The following is a 17,120-nucleotide window of genomic DNA, read 5'->3' on the forward strand; positions in this document are numbered from 1 at the left end:
CCATGAAAACTACTCATCTCTACTACTTCTAAAATGGTAAAATAGCTTTAGATCTAAATATACTACCTGGAAGTGTGTGTCAATGCCTAATTTTCCATTGAGGACATCCAAAAATCTTTTTTGTCCATTTCTAAGTCTTCTACCATTTTTTTCTGATAGTATCATGTTAATGCATATATTAAAACACTATAAAATATTACTTACATAGATTTATCCACAAGTATGTTCCTGGGTATCCTACTACATGTTCTGATTGTTCTTCAACATTGCCTTAGAATGACATGATCTATAATGCAGAACAGTGTCTCCAAAATTTGTTCATAAGATTCCATCCAGGTTGCTTCTTAACTTTCACATTTCCAGGTCTTTCCTTGGAAATTCTCCTTCAGAATGTGTGGAAAGGAATCTGGAAATAAACATTTTGAATAAGCACCATACATAATTTTTATGATCAAGCAAGTTGGGGATTGTTTAATTAAAGCAAGGCTGGCCCTGGCCTGTTTTGCTCAGTGGCTAGAGTATAGGCCTATGGACTGAAGGGTCACAGGTTCGATTCTGGTCGAGGGTACCTGCCTCAGTTATAGGCTTGATCCTCAGCCCTGATCAGGGCATGTGTGGGAGGCAACCAATTGTCTCTTCCCCTCCCTTCCACTCTCTCTAAAAATATCAATGGAAAAAATGAAAAAAATTCTTGGGTGAGGATTAACAAAATAAATTAATAAAAGCAAGGCTGAAAAGAATACAGTTAAATATAGTTTTGAGTTCCCTTAATTAAACAATCTATAACTAAACTTTTATCTAATCAAGAGGCTTATCAAGTATTTTTTTAGAAGAGTGTTTAAATTCATGACACTTACTGTCTTCCAGATCATCTAAGTATTTTCCAGAGTATAAATATTAATTGCATCTGAAGCCCCTCCCTTTTCACTTTCTAAGGTCCCTGTGATATCAATGCACTTTCATCACATTATATTGTACTAGAGGCCCAGTGTGTGAAATTCGTGCACTGGGGGGGGGGGGGGGGCGGTGGTCCTCAGCCCGGCCTGCGCACTCTCGCAGTCTGGGAGCCCTGGGGGGATGTCTGATGTGGGGAGCGGGCTAAGCCGGCAGTCGGACTTCCTTAGAGCTGCCGTGGAGGCAGGAGAGGCTCCTGCCACTACGGCTGCACCTGCCAGCCATGAGCCCAGCTCAGGGCTTCTGGCTGAGCGGTATTCACCCTGTGGGAGCACATCAACCACCAGGGGGCAGCTCCCGCATTGAGCGTCTGCCCTTTGGTGTTCAGTGTGTGTCATCTCTGGTGGTCAGTGCGTGTCATAGTGACCCGTTGTTCTGTAGTTCAGTCAATTTGCATATTAGCCTTTTATTATATAGGATATTGGAATACAGGATGTGGGGGCGGTTTTGCAAATAAAATATAGAGGAATGATTCTATGTGGTGGAGAAAGTTGAACATAAAATCATCTTGTTGCTAAGAAGGTATCAAAATTGTGAAATTAATGAATTTAGTGTGGTAGTAAACATATTTCAACCGTATGATTCACTGGTACAGACTAAAGAAAATTCACTGGGAATAGAAGGGGATAGAGAGGGATGGGAAAATTCTTCATAAATGATAGGTACTTGTTCTTTATCTCATGTTCCTTTAAAGAAAATGTGACTATGGCTTCCACTTTCTCCTTCTTAAGAACTTTAAGCTAAAAATCTAGAAGGACAAATGAGAGTTAATAAATGTCTAGAATTCTTTAAAAGAACCAAGCAATGTAAATCTATGGCATTAAAATGAGTATCCTAAGAGTACCTTGTCTTTGGAAATGTCCTCAAAATGCCCTAAAAGTTTTCGGGGGCAGGCAAAATGACATAGGTAGAGGTAGCCATTATGAAAAGACATTTTGCATGGACACAGATTATATTCAGTAAAGGCCTGAGGAGCGGCATGAAGTGGGGTAGAGAGGGACCAAGCAGGGAAGACATTTTGAAAAACTTAAGTAGGAAAAATGTTAATGGGATAATGGAAAAACTTCAGATTGAGTATATTATTGTGTTAAAGAAATCAGTCAGTTTCAGAGTTCCTACTATGTGTCCAGCCTATTGTTAAATGTTGGACATAAAAAGGAAAATTGGACAGATCTATTTCTTTTAAATGGGTGACAGATAATCCTCCTATCTAATAAAGGGTAACCTGCAAATTGACCGTACCCTGCTACACCCACAAGCCATGCCCACCAGCCAATCAGGAGCAAATATACAAATAAACTCAACCAAGATGGCTACGGCCACAGAGAGCAGGAGGGCAGCTTGGGTTTCCCCAGCAATGGAGGAAGCCAAGCTTTCTGCCTGCCCTTGCCAGCCTAGGCCTCCACTCAAGGCTACAAAGTTTCAATGATAGAAGATACATAAACCCAAACAGAAATGGCGGCAGCCACAGAGCTGGAAAGAGCAGGAGGCTAGGGTTGCCCACGGCGATGGAGGAAGCCAAGCTTTCCACACACCCTGGCCGGCCCAGGCCTCTGCTTAAGGCTACAAAGTTTCAATTATAGAAGATACATAAATCCAAACAGAAATGGCAGCAGCCATGGAGCTGGAGAGAGCAAGAGGCTAGGGTTGCCCCCGGCGATGGAGGAAGCCAAGCTTTCCACACACCCTGGCCGGCCCAGGCCTCTGCTTAAGGCTACAAAGTTTCAATTATAGAAGGTACATAAATCCCCCCAAAAATGGCTGCCGCCACGGAGCAAGCAGAAGGCTTGGCTCTGCTCCAGGCTACAAAGTTTCAATTGTAGAAGATAAATAAACCCCAGATCCCAGGGCCTCCGCTTGGGTCGCCAGGGGGCGTGGCCGGCCTGCAAACCACCACAGGCCCCTCGCCCAGGCCGCCCCATGCCCCAAGGGAACCCCCACCCTGATCCGGGACACCCTTCAGGGCAAACCAGCCGGCCCCCACCCATGCACCAGGCCTCTATCCTATCTAATAAAAGAGTAATATGCAGATTGACCATCACTCCAACACACAAGATGGCTGCCCCCATGTGGACACAAGATGGCCACCACAAAATGGCCAGCAGGGGAGAGCAGTTGGGAGGGACCAGGCCTGCAAGGGAGGGCAGTTTGGGGCGATCAAGCCTGCAGGGGAGGGCAGTTGGGGGTGACCAGGCCTGCAGGGGAGGGCAGTTAGGGGCAAACAGGCTGGCAGGGGAGCAGTTAGGCATCAATCAGGCTGGCAGGGGAGTGGTTAGGGGGTGATCAGGCTGGCAGGCAGAAGCGGTTGGGGCAATCAGGAAGGCAGGCAGGCGAGCAGTTGGGAGCCAGCAGTCCTGGATTGTGATAGGGATGTCCGACTGCCCGTTTAAGCCTGATCCCGGTGTGGGATTGGGCTTAAATGGGCAGTCGGACATCCCTCGAGTGGTCTCAGATTGGAGAGGGTGCAGGCTGGGCTGAGGGACACCCCCCCTGTGCACGAATTTCGTGCACCAGGCCTCTAGTCCTACCTAATAAAAGAGTAATATGCAAATTGACCGTCACACCAAGACACAAGATGGCTGCCCCCATGTCGACTCAAGATGGCTGCCACAAGATGGCCAGCAGGGGAGGGCAGTTGTGGGAAGTTAGGGGTGACCAGGCCAGCAGAGGAGGGCAGTTGGGGGAGACCAGGTCAGCAGGGGAGGGCAGTTGGGGGGGGACCAGGACTTCAGGGGAGGACAGTTGGGGGAGACCGGGCCAGCAGGGGAGGGCAGTTGGGGGGGACCAGGCCTGCAGGGGAGAATAGTTGGGGGGGGACCAGGCCAGCAGTGGAGGGCAGTTCGAGGGGACCAGGCCTGTAGAGGAGAGCAGTTAGGTGGGGACCAGGCCAGCAGTGGAGGGCAGTTTGGGGGGACCAGGTCTGAAGGGGAGGGCAGTTGGGAGCCAGCAGTCCTGGATTGTGCAAGGGATGTCCAACTGCCTGTTCAGTGGGATCGGGCCTAAATGGGCAGTTGGATATCCCTCAAGGGGTCCCAGATTGGGTGCAGGCTGGGCTGAGGGACACCCCCCCCCATGCACGAATTTCGTGCACTGGGCCTCTAGTTATACAAATAAATATCACACTGTGAAATTGGCATTAGGCTGGTGGCTTGCACAAATTCCCCTGACAGCCCTGATGGAAACGGGACAAAGAAGGGTTAGGTGAGGCATTTAAATCCATGCAAAGTTATTGACGGATTTATATGTCAACAAACCAATAGTGACATTGGTTTAGTGGGGGGTGGGGGGGGCGGGGCTGGAGGATGGCAGCAATTGCCAGACATGCATCACATTAGAAAGACAAAAAGAAACCAGGAAATTCTCTTCCAAGACATAGTGGAGGAAAATATCCATAACTTCCTTCTGGTACAATGTGCATGCTAGGAATTTATTTTTTCCCTCGTAATTAAAATCACACACATACTCAAGCCCTTCGAGTTTTGTGAGCATATTATATATTCAAAACATCAACTGAGCATGGTATTGTCAAGTGTGTGATTATAAGGAAAGGATTAAACGGAAGAGGGTGTTTCAGACTTGGGAAGGCTGGATAGAAGGTTGAAAAACGCTGTTTTCCTACTTGCAAAAACTCTGAACTTTTAAGCTCCCCCAAATACACGTGTGCGTGTCTGTGTGCGCAGGCAGATCTATTTCGGTAGGATTTTAAAACAATTTTTTAAAACCATGCTCTCTCTGTATTGCTGCGCTGCAAACACGGAACAGCCCCCTTAGGATCGTGTGGCCAAAGCTGCAGCAGAAGCACCGACTGGCAGCACTGTTTACGCCACTTTCCAAGCCGCCCTCTCCCCATTCCCCCACGGGAGCCACCATCTCCGAGCCTGCGTCACCTCTGGGGACTGGAACTGGGGGCTGGGAACCTGGCTCCTCCGGAAAACTTTGCTGCACGTGGGAGCGAGGGCTCTAGTCCTGGTGCATGGGAACGCGCCACCAGCCAGCCGCCTCCGCCTGGCGCTTGGCTGTGGCCCTAACTCTCCTGGTGTGAGGTGCAGGCTCCCTGTGCACAGCCAGTGGGGCGGGGCTGAGAGTGGGGGCTGAGTATATAAGGCTGGGGGTGCCAGTTTAACTTCTGACTTGCGGTTATTTATTTGGGGAGCTCACGAACTTCACAGGCAGCCACAGAGGCTGCCACAGATGATTTTTTTTTTTTTTTTTAAAGGCAGCAGTGAGTGATGGGAGCATCGTGGCTCCCGGGCACAGGCTGGAGCTGCAGAGTTTTCGGGGTGCAGCAGGAGTGCTGAGAGAAAGGGGAGCGTCCGGGACCCAGCACCCACTCTGGAGGCGCTGGCCGGATTTTTGTTCGGCTGTGCTCAGCGCCTGGCAGCCCAAGTGAACAACTCTAGTCACCACAGCAATCCCCCTTCCCGCAGCCAAAGGAGACTGGATTGCCTGTCCATCCTATTGTTTAGACACTTGCCAGGAGCTCCGGAGTCAGTGGAGCCACCAAGTCCTCACTCCTGGTTGCCGCTCCCCCGCCCCCCCGCCCCCCCCAGCGGGGCTGACAGGACCGGACACTCCAGCGGCAGGGCTGATGGGACTGGGCATTGCCACCTTGTGGCTATGGGTGCCGCCCTCTTTGTGATGGAGTGATGGTTAATTTGCATATTACCCTTTTATTAGATAGGATAGTGGGATAGCATCCTTTGAGCTATCAAAATTTTAGCAAAGTGATCAATGAGCAATAAACTGAGATCAGTCACCAGGAATAGCAGACAGCTGATCCCCCAAAGCCTAAAATAGCAGACAGTGAATCCCCCAAAGCCTCGTAAGTGGGGAGGGGCAGAGATAAGATCATGAGCCACAGTGATAATTGAATCTGAAGAGCAAATCCAGGTAAGATTTTGTATGAGTGCACAAATGGGCAATATGAGAGAGTTAAGAAACAAATTTGGTAAATCCAGATGAATTTCCAGTTCAGTATTCTTCAAAGAGAGTCTTCATTCTCTTAACAGGACTAAATCTCAGCCAGCACACACCAGTCCATTGAAATGGTTTTATTCTACTGGGTTACTATCCCAAGTTGGTCAGTTCTTCCAGCCAACCCAGCATCCAGTGACTGTAGGGATGCTATCTGACCCATCAGAGGATTCCGAAACCCCGTGCCAGCCCCACAGCCTGTGACTGTCGCAGTGATTTAGGTCCACAGGCCACTGTGGTTAAGTACAGCGGTTACTATTGGTGCCCGGGGATGCCTCCACTCATCTTTCAAGGTGTTCTTAGCCAGACTCTTGTAACTACCAAAAAGAAATCCATTTATTCTTATATAAAAAAAAAGAGTGCTTGTGCTGTTATTCTAGCACTTGAATTTATGTCATGTTAAGCTGAAAATGGCATCCATGTCCTTATGTTTGCATTGTGGCTTTAAAATGAGAGAGTGCACTCAATGGGGGCTCTAGTTGATTGTGTTGCCAATTCTTAACTGAATAATATTTTGCTACTTCTTTTCTACTAACTCCTGTTAAGTTTCCTTCTAAATACGTATAAAAAGAGGCAGAAAAAAATTATTGGACATCTACTTATTTGTAAAGGATTATGGTAAATGCTACTATATTTATTTATTTATTTATTTATTTTAATTTCTTTATTAAGGTATTACATATGTGTCATTATTCCCCCATTACCCCCCACCTCCCATTCATGCCCCCACCATTGATTAGGCTTATATGCATGCATATAAGTCCTTTGGTTGATCTTAAATGCTACTATATTTAAACATAGAGCTAAACAAAGCAGCATGATTGAAACAAGACAACTATTTTATCACATACTTGTACAATGTTTTTTCTTCTGTGGGACCATTGCCAACTCATCATTCCAATTTCCTCTGGGAACTAGGTTTCTTACTGAAATTGTTGGGCTTTCTCAATGAAACAAAAAGCACACCTGCGGGCATGAAATTAGGGAGCACTTACAGTAGGTGTCCAGGGGAAGGCCTGGGAACTCCCCTTACAATCCTTGTCTCAGTGCCCTCTGTGAAAATGGGCACATGGACAAATCAGAGCATTTCCAACTTGTAGCAGCATAAAACTCTCTTCCGAGAAATGTGGCATGAAAGGTGAACAGATAAGCAGGGCTTCTCCCGCCGGGGAGGGGCGGCAGGGCGCGGCAGCTTGAACCCTCATCTGTGTCCCAGGCAACTCTGACACCCTCAGGGGCTGCTTCACATTCCACAAAACAATGTGAAATCCACCAAATATATTATTGCTAAGATCTAAAATTCTAAAAACTCTTAAAAAATGTATGAGATTCTACAATGTGTTCCTACTGCTTGGGTTGTTCACTTCGACCGAAGGGAGGCTCCAATGATAAAGGCCACACTGGTACAAACTCACAACAGAGGAGAATATTATGTTTTCCATAATACAAGAGAAATGATGAAAAGTAGGCAAAGTTGTAACTCATTCTCAATCCCTTCACATCTCATGACATAATTCCAACTGAATATCAATTGAAGATAAAGTAATATTAGAAAATTAAAGTAATTATAATAAAACACACATTGGCCATGAACATTTAGCTGTGAATATATACACACACACAAATATCATCTGTTCATACATTTATACACACTCATACCTATAGCATACTCACATGGTCACACAAATTCCTCTCCAGTTTTCCCTCTGACTGTTGCATTGTGGGAGCTTCTTTGTCCCTGACTAGATCTAAGTTAGACCCCCAAAGCCTATTTCTATACATTGATTTCAATTTTTCCTTGGTGACCATTTTTAATCCAATAATTTGAACAACTTGAGAAAAGTTGGAGACCTCACAAAATATTTTTTTTATCTTTTGCGGGAACCCCTTTCACGTCCTGCGTGGTTCAGGGTTCAGGTTCAGGGTTCGGGTTCTGGAGGAGGCCGCACACAAATGAAAGAGACTAGAAAAATATTAGTTTGGCGATATTGGGGGCCAGGTGGCAGCCCACCTCCAGGGGGAGGACTACTCCTCGCTCTGGCCTTGCAATCCCTTTTATTAAGGTTTGGGATCCACCCATAGCCAGGAATAGCCAATCAGCAAGGATTTACATAAGACTGACAGGTGGAAGTTGCTTCAGCTACCAATGTCTCAATCAGAGGACAATGGGCAGCTTCCGACAATCTTTATTATTGAGAGTATTACAAATGTCCCCGTTTTCCCCCCATTGCTCCCCTCCACCCAGTTCCTGCCCCACCCCAGGCCTTCACCACCCTATTGTCTGTGTTCACAGTAATGCATATATGCCTATAACATCAATGGTTAATCTCTTCCAGTTCCCTTGCCCTCTTCCCTCTGAGATTCATCTGTTTGTCCCATGTTTCCATGCTGCTGATTCTATTTTATTCACCAGTTTATTTTGTTCATTAGATTTCTTGTTTATTTTGATTTTTAGATTCAATTGTTGATAGATATGTATTGCCATTTTATTGTTCATATTTTTTATCTTTTTTTCTTCTTCCTCTTTTTAAAGAATGCCCTTCAACATTTCATGCAATCTGGTTTGGTGGTGGTGAACTCCTTTAGCTTTTTCTTCTCCGTGAAGCTCTTTATCTGACCTTCAATTCTAAATGATAGCTTTGCTGTGTAGAGCAATATTGTTTGTAGTCCTTGCTATTCATCACTTGAATATTTCTTGCCACTCCTTTCTGGCCTGCATAGTGTCTGTTGAGAAATCAGCTGACAATTGTATGGGTGCTCCCTTACAGGTAACTAACTGCTTTTCTCTTGAAGCTTTTAAGACTTTCTCTTTGTCTTTTGCCCTTGGCATTTTAATTATGATGTGTCTTGGTGTGGCCTCTTTGCGTTCCTCTTGTTTGGGACACTTTGTGTTTCCTGGACTTGTAAGTCTATTTCTTTACCCACGTAGGGTAAGTTTTCTGTTATTATTTCTTCAAATAGTTTTTCAATATCGTGCTCTCTCTCATATCCTTCTGGCACCCCTATAATGTGAATGTTGGTACACTTGAAGTTATCCCAGAAGCTCTTTATACTATCTTTATATTTTTTTATTCTTTTTTCTTTTTGCTCTTCTGATTGGGTGTTTTTTGCTTCCTCATATTTCAAATTGTTGATTTAATTCTTGGAATCTTCTACTCTATTGTTGAATCCCTGTAAATTATTCTTTATTTCAGTTAGTGTATGCTTAATTTCTGACTGGCCCTTTTTCATGTCTTTGAAATTCTCACTAAGATTCTTGAAAGGCTCATTAAGTCCCTTGAAGCTCTCATTGAGATCCCTGAGCAACCTTATAATCATTGTTTTGAACTCTGTATCCAGTAGTTTGCTTGCTTCCACTTCTTTCACTTGTGACATGTTTCTTTGTCTCCACATTTTGGCTGCTTCCCTGTGTTTGTTTCTATGTATTGGGTAGAGCTGCTATGTCTCCTGGAATTGGTAGAGTAGCCTTATGTAGTAGGTGTCCCATAGAGCCCAGTGGCTCAGCCTCCCCAGTGACCTGAGCTGGGCACTCTAGGTGTGCCCCTGTGTGGGCTGTGTGCACTGTCTTGTTGTAGTTGAGCCTTGATTGCTGTTGGTATCACTGGGAGGAATGGACCTACAGGCCAATTGGCTGTCAGGACCAGCTGCAACTACAATGAGAGAGCTGCTATGCAGGAGGCACCCCTATGGAGCAGGACTTCAGTGGGGCTTTGATGCTCACTAAGTCTTACCCGTGAGTGTGTCACTTGTGGATATATAGAGTTGTAATCTGGTGTGATCTGAAGCTGCCCACAAGGTGCACTGACTCTGGGGCATCCTGGGAGCTGCAAAGTCAGCCACTGCCTGGAGCCAACTGACACGAGCTATGGAGAGATCTGCAGAGGCTGATAGTTGTACTAGGTTTGGAAGTGCCAAGGCAAGCCCCAGCTGTGAAGCAAAGCAGGCGGGTGCTAGTGCCAGGTCTTGGGCCTCTTATTGATAGGTTTGGGGCACGCTGATGCCAGCTGCTGCTTGTTTGAGAGATTTTAGGAAAGTCTGAAGCCTGAGCCAGGACAGGCCATTCATATAGAAAAGCTGCTGCAAACAGCTTGGGTGGGGCTGCAAATTGGATGAGGTAGGGTCTCAGGGAATCACGAGGGTGGAGCAAACAGTGTGAGCCACGCTGATGGAAACTCAGATATGGCTGCTAGTCAGCTGGGAGGTCCCCGTACAGGAACAATGACCCCGTGAGCACCCGTGTCTGGGAGAAAGCTGCCCCCAAGTTTCTGCCCCAATGCCAGACAATCCAGTTCCTCCCTATATGTCCCTGGATCACCCAAAACTGCACACAGCACTGGAGCTCAGAGGAAGCAGGATCTTGTAAGTTTGTGCACTGGCTTTTTAAGAGACACTGCCTGGGTCTCCAGCAGCCTCTGTGTCATTCAGCCACAGTCACCACTGGTTTTTATACCTGAAGTTTTCGGGCTTCTCTTCGCAGCTTTGGATCCTGGGGTGGGGGTCTGGTGTGCAGCTGGGACCTCTTGCTCCTCATAGGGGGCCTCAGCAGATTAAAAACGCCACATGTGGGTGTCAGACCAGCCTGTTCCACGCCTCTGCCCCTCCTCCCAGTCTCAATGCGCTTTCTTCTTTACTTCTCTAGTTGTAGGTCTCCCATTCAGCCAGATTTCTGGCAGTGCTGAATGATGGTTGTTCTGTATTTTACTTGTAATTTTGATGTGGTTGTGGGAGGCAGTGAGTATCAGTGTTTATCTATGCCACTATTCTCTCTCCTTTACAAAATCTTATCCATACTGAAAGGGTGACAAGAGTTATCTGTCAAAAATGTAAATGCTATCACATGATTAGTGTGTTTAAACACTACTTAGCTGCCCACCTGTACTAAATGCGATTTGAAATTCAGGACCTTTCCTGATGGGGCCCTGGGAAACTCACCAGCCTCATTTTCGACTCCCTCCTTGCCCACTTTTGCTCCTGAAGTACAGCATGTCTTGTCTCCATTCCAGGTTCTCTCCCATCCCTCAGCCTAGAAAGACATGTTTTCAGCCAGGTGCTTGAACAGTCTTCATCCTGCAGACCCAGCGTGGGCCTCACTTCCTCAAGAGCCTCCGCTGACGCAGTCTATGATTGGTATCCTAATCTACATTCCAGTAGCATCTTATGTCTTTCCACAAACTGGTGTGTTTGAAACTGTTTGACTTATCATCTGTAATTACTGTTTTGTTTCTGAATTTTTGTTTTCATCAAATTGCATATGGAGAGGGCTATGTCTGCACTGCTCAGCCCCTTGGCCCCAGCACAGGACCTGGCACTTGGTAGATATTCAATAAATATTTATTGGCAATAAAGGACACTCAGAAACTTTACAAATTTCTGAATTTACTCATGAATAGCTAGCAGTGGTTTTAAACTCACTTTCATATATATATATATATATATATATATATATATATATATATATAGTTACAAAAGATATTATGATGCCTTCACATTCTTGAACCAAAGGACTTGTTCAGAATATAGATGCTTTCATAGAGCCATCTAGTGTCCATTTTGTTTAGTGATGCTAAGTGAGGAAAGCATGATCTCCATGTGGCAGCAGCAATTTAATGCCTCTTGCACAACTTTTTTCCCCCTCTGTCCTTCACCATATAAATGCCAGAATTATGGTAACTAAAAATGTGATGAGAGTTTGCTGGTTGATGTGACATGCGCTCGATAGGAAAGAAATCAAATATGCGTAAACAGATCGTGATTTTAAAAAGAATGACATAGGAGACAACAGCAAATAAGAGATGTAACCAAATTTTACAACTTAAAAAGGAGAATGAGTGGCAATCAACATCAGCATTAGAAAAAGCAGAAAGCTAAGGAAGACTGTGGGGGGACCAGTAAGATGACCCTTAGAACATCTCAAAATTGAAGGCATAGTAAAGTTACAGCCCTTTACCAGAAGCTCCTGTGGGATATATGCTCCGGCAGAGTATAAACCAAGAGAAAAACAAAAAACACTGTGTTCAGGACACAATATCCAACAAGGGGAAAAGACCACGGGAGCTGCCAGGATGGTAAAGAAGGGAAGTCTCAGGACGCCAGCTCTGAAGTGGGGACAGAAATCAACTTGGACAGTCTTCCGAGAAAATGAGCAGAAGCATGCAAGATGTCTTGAGGTTTAACACTAGATGTCTTGGAACTAGGACTAGAAATTCAATTGATTTTATAAAAAGTCACAAGTAAGCCCAGAATAAAAAAGCCAGCAGAGTTTCTACTGCCACCTCTTGTTGAAAGAAGCTAGAGACACATGACAAAGCATGGGGTTATAGGGAACAGAGAATCGTGGCTATAAGTGTTAGAATATGATAGGCATAGATAAATCATAAATTAACAGTTAAGCCTGTGAATATTTTCAATATTAGATGAGAAACTCAGGCCTTTATTTGATAAGTAATGAGGGACCATGTCAGGTTTTAGTTCAGTAGTGACAGCTCCAGAGTTGAGCTATACCTTGGTCTCCACTTTTAAGTCTATTTTGAAAAATGTATTTTTATTAGTTTCAGAGAGGAAGGGAGAGGGAGAGATAGAAACATCAGTGATGAGGGAAAAGCATTGATTGATTGGTTGCCTCCTGCACACCTCCAGGCTGGTCTCCATTTTTTAATATCCCCATGACTCAGAGAGCAATCCTTGACCTTCTTCTGGCATTTTCTTCCTTCTGAAATGCCATGCATTGTCAGAGCTCCCCCAACCCGCTCAATCCTCAGTAACTTCCTTTCAGGCTACTTCTCCACTACTCATAGCACCATGTGGGCTTCAATGCTCCTGAGCTCTTCCCAGTGTTCCCGGAATTTGAATGCCAGGTTCTTGAGTCTCAATGTCATATAAATAAGCACTGAACTAAGTCAGTCAGTCGAGTTTATTGAAAAGAGCCTGCACACAGGAAGCTGAGCAGAAGAGAGCCAATCTCCCTGAAGGTTTTGTGGATGGATTATATAGGGGGCCTTGGGGAGGGTGTAGGGCTTGGGAATGAGGTCAGTTGTTCCACAATCGTCATCGGGTTGTAGTTGACCTCAGAGTAGTCACAAGGTGTTTTCCACGGTCAGTGGACCACCAAAGCGCCTGTAAAATAATGTTTGCACAGCCCGACCAGTGTGCTCAGTGAGCCAGGAGGTCACGCTCCATCTATGAGTGTCCACCTATGAGCCAGGTCACGGTTCCATTCCTGGTCAGGACACATGCCCAGGTTGCAGGCTCAATCCCTGGTAGGGGTGTGCAGGAGGCAGCCGATCAATGATTCTCTCTCATCATTGATATTTCCATCTCTCCCTCTCTCTCTGAAATCAATAAAAATAATTTTAAAAAGTAATAATGCTTGCACAAACATTCTAGTTACCATCTAATGGACAAAAAACTATTTTTCAGAACATGATGTTAAGAAAGGATGTCATTGTTGTACATTCGTTCCTTTAAGGATGAGGTTAGGTTAATTTCAACAACGGTATTTTACCGAAAGCAACGAGTCACGAAGACGTAAGCTCTGGTCACGATGGAATGAAGCGTTACCTCCGATCGCGCTCACCTCGCAGGGCTTCCCACACTGAACTGAAAGCTCCCGGGGCGAGCATGGGCTCCCGACCGCTCTGCGGAGGGCAGGCCGGGCGCTGGAAGGCACCCCAACGCTGACCAACCAGGGGTTGGGGACACCCTGGGGGGAGAAGGCTGTAGGCCTGCAAAGACAGGCTGCTGTGAAAGCGGCCAGGACCCCGGGCCGGCCATACAAACAAATGACACCCGGGAGCAACTGGCTGGACCCTTTCTTTTCCCACACCTCGCACTGGAAGCTGCTCGCTTTACGGCAAGTACCAGGCGGGTGCCAAGGCTGCCGTAAAAGGAAGCGAAGCCCCGGGCGCGGAGGCGCCGACTTCCGGCTTCGCCACTGGTCCGGCGGGAAAGTGCGCGGTCGGTTGGAGCAGCCCTGGCCCCGCCCTGCGGGCCGCACTTCCGAGAGGCGTGTTCCGGGCGGGCGGACCCAGCGCCGGCGCCGGTTGGGACACCGCTCCGCGTCCATGGAGGCGCCGGGGCAGGCGGAGGTCGAGAATGAGGACGGCGACAGCAGCTGTGGGGACCTGTGCTGCATGGACAAAGGCCTGCGGAGGTGAAGGGCGCTCCAGGGCCGGGCGGCGGTGGTCGCCCCGAAACTGCCCACGCTCCCTCCCTCCCCGGACACCCGGTTAGCTCCGGGCGGCCCCCGCCCCGCCCCGCCCCACCGAGGGGTCCCTGTCCCTCCGGGTTCTGCCCGTCCCTGCGCTGCCCCTTCTCTGACCCTGCGCCGCGGTCACCGCCCTGCTCGGGCTCTGCCTCGGGCCTCCCGGTTCCAGTCCGCCCTTTGCAGAGCCCGCGACGCAGGCGTTCACGTGCTTCTTGCAAGTACTGAGCTAACCCTTCTGAGCCCCCCGATGTCCTCTGTCCTACAGCCCCAGCTTGTGCGTGGAGCACCTGGCCCTTGTCCCCGTTACTGACTGCCCCCGCGCACCTCGCAGCCCTTCCTCTACCTTTTCCCGTTTCCCACCGACGCGGGCTCACCCGGCGGAGCGACCGCAGGTCCCGCCTCCGCTCCTTTGTGCCTTGGCGCGTGCTGTCCTTGGCGGCCCTTCCTCTGTGTGTGCCTGGCTGCTCCTAGTTAAAGCATCTTGTCTGGACCCTGGTCTGAAATTTGCCAGATGTTTTTCAAAGGAATATTTATATTTAATAGTAGCTGTCATTTACTGAATGCCATCGCTGTGTGCATTTACATATTGTCACTGATCCTCACAACAGTTCTGCAAGGTAGTAATTTTGCATGTGACAAATCTGAGACCAGAGGATGTAAATAACTTTCCCAGCCTCGCAGCTGGTGAGCAACTAAGTTCAAATTCAAACCCATTTCCGTCTAATTTCACTCTCTGCTTTTTCTACTGTGCCACATGACCTGCACACTTAATTTCCAGAAGCAGAGGTGTTTTGGAAAATAAATGATTGATATTAAGAACACATGTTAATAGTATAAGGTCTGGACTAAGTAATAGCTCAGTAAATGCAGAGGGGAGGTAACTGGGAAGTATTTGGAACAGTCAGGCCTGTAGAGGTTGCTAGTTTGACAGTTAGAAGACCTGCATCCTTTTCTGTGGAGGGACACAACATGGAGCCGGTGCCATGCCCTTGCCTCCACCCCTCTCTGAACTGTGTACATACGTTGGTATTCCTGGGTCCTGGGAGGGCTGTTTCAGAGGGGCTCTGGTTTAAAGGCACAAACTGAGAGAATGAAGAGACGAGTTCCACTTAGCGCAGGTGCATTCCAAAGTCAACAGGCAGGACAGGCACTTTTTAAATAGAAATAGCAGTGCCCGTGGTTTCTTTTGAAATGGGCTGCCTCCTGGGTTAAGCAGCCATTATGGACAGTGAGGGAAGCAGTAAACTGCAGAGCCAGGTCTGGATTTATACCAGCTCAGTTAGGTAACAACTACAAGAACTGGGACAAGTTATTTAATTTCTGTAAATGTCAGTTTCCTTAGCTCCCTACGGTTTAGTATTGTAAGAGTTGAATGCGATGAGGAAACTGAGGCTGTTAACTCATGGAACAGCAAAAAAAAGGAGTAGAGTGCAGTTTTGAGCTGGGGTGTAGGGACCCCAGGGCCTTTGCGCTGGTGCCTTCCCTGTGTGCTCACCACTTCATGTTAAGAAGGTAGACATGCCCAGGGTCACCTGCCTCTCCTGAGTGGGTTTCTTGATTATATAAATGGCCCAAAATGCTGGTTCATGGTAGGAATCGCTATACCTTGTGAGACATTTCAAGGCTACTACAAATAGGGAGGATTTCCTTAGAGAACTAGAGGCCCAATGCACGAAATTCATGCAAGGGGCTCAACCCTGGCTTAGTCCGGAAGGTAGTCTGGCTGTCGGGTCTAATTAGCATATTATACTTTTATTATTATAGATGAGTAGAGCTCACAGTTATATATACACTGTTGGGTTAATTTTAATTATTTGGTTATGATTTCAAAATCTATTTTTTACCTGTGTTTGATGGTACATATTTTCTTTTATAGCATATCAGAGTTATCCTTAGATTCAACCCTCCATGCCATCAATCTGCATTGTAACAACATCTCGAAGATCGAAGCCATTGATCATGTCTGGAATTTACAACATTTAGATTTGTCATCTAATCAAATAAGTCAAATCGAAGGGCTAAGCACACTGACAAAACTACGCACTTTAAATTTGTCCTGCAATTTGATCACAAAAATAGAAGGTGTGTAAGTGATTTTCATGTAATACTTTGAATAAGGAAGATGACTTAAGTCCATTTTTCTTCTTCCCAGAAGAATGGGATAAATAGTAAACTTTTGAAAACTGACCCTAAAATTTATTATATAAAATTTTTTTTTCTTAGAAAAATTATTAGCCTTTTTCAAGTATTTTTTAAAATACCAACAAAATTGATTTCACTGTTATTTAATTCAACTGTAGATTTGCTTCAAAACAGTCTGAAATAGTATTGCAGTACTATATAGCTTTAGTATATTGATTATTGAATCCTGTAAAAGCTTTATTTTATTTTATTTTATTTTATTTTATTTTATTTTAGGACTTGAAGCACTAATTAATCTGACTAGACTGAATTTATCCTATAACCACATAAATGATTTAAGTGGTAAGTAGATGTGCTTAATCTATATATATAAAAGCCTAAGCGACTGTTACAACTGGTTGACCGGTCGCTATGATGTGCGCTGACCACCAGGGGGCAGACACTCAATGCAGGAGCTTCCCCTGTTGGTCAGTGCTCTCCCATGGCCAACCTCACGTGGTCCCTCCCCCAGTCGGCTGGCCCCGATCGGCCCCAATCAGGGCCAGCTGGCCAACCTCCTGTGGTCCTTCCCCCCAGCCGGCCGGCCCCAATAGGCCCCAATCAGGACTGGGCAATGGGCGAGACAGCCCTGATCGTCAGACAGGCCGAGGAACCCCACCCGTGCACGAATTCGTGCACCAGGCCTCTAGTTTTTCTATAATGCTGAATATTTGCCATTTGTGGTGAGTTAGAATGAGCTCAGCATGTCAAAAAGCTGAATAATACAATTTTTGATAAAAAATCTCATCTAGAGAATGTGTTGGTATCAAAGCTACCGCTGAATGAAAAATTGGGATTAAAACTTGGG

The 17,120-nt window shown here is 46.3% G+C and overlaps 1 protein-coding gene across 14 annotated transcripts in view; it reads left to right on the forward strand.

Annotated features, from left to right (window-relative positions):
- Positions 1–13,819: 13,819 nt before the first annotated feature.
- Positions 13,820–17,120, forward strand: part of LRRCC1 (leucine rich repeat and coiled-coil centrosomal protein 1) — a 34,005-nt gene continuing 30,704 nt past the window's right edge. For 4 of the 14 annotated variants that reach the window (XM_080646643.1, XM_080646644.1, XM_080646639.1 and 1 more), the window contains exons 1-3: positions 13,861–14,077; positions 16,008–16,213; positions 16,550–16,615. In XM_080646643.1, coding sequence (XP_080502769.1) covers positions 13,989–14,077; positions 16,008–16,213; positions 16,550–16,615 — 361 coding nt within the window. In that variant the 5' untranslated portion in view covers positions 13,861–13,988. Of the gene's footprint in view, positions 14,153–16,007; positions 16,214–16,549; positions 16,616–17,120 lie in introns of all 14 variants that reach the window. The other 10 variants (XR_013959323.1, XM_080646632.1, XM_080646640.1 and 7 more) reach the window with 7 other exon arrangements.

The sequence above is a fragment of the Plecotus auritus genome, assembly GCF_963455305.1.
Source record: "Plecotus auritus genome assembly, chromosome: 11".
In the NCBI taxonomy this organism is placed as follows: Eukaryota; Metazoa; Chordata; class Mammalia; order Chiroptera; family Vespertilionidae; genus Plecotus; species Plecotus auritus.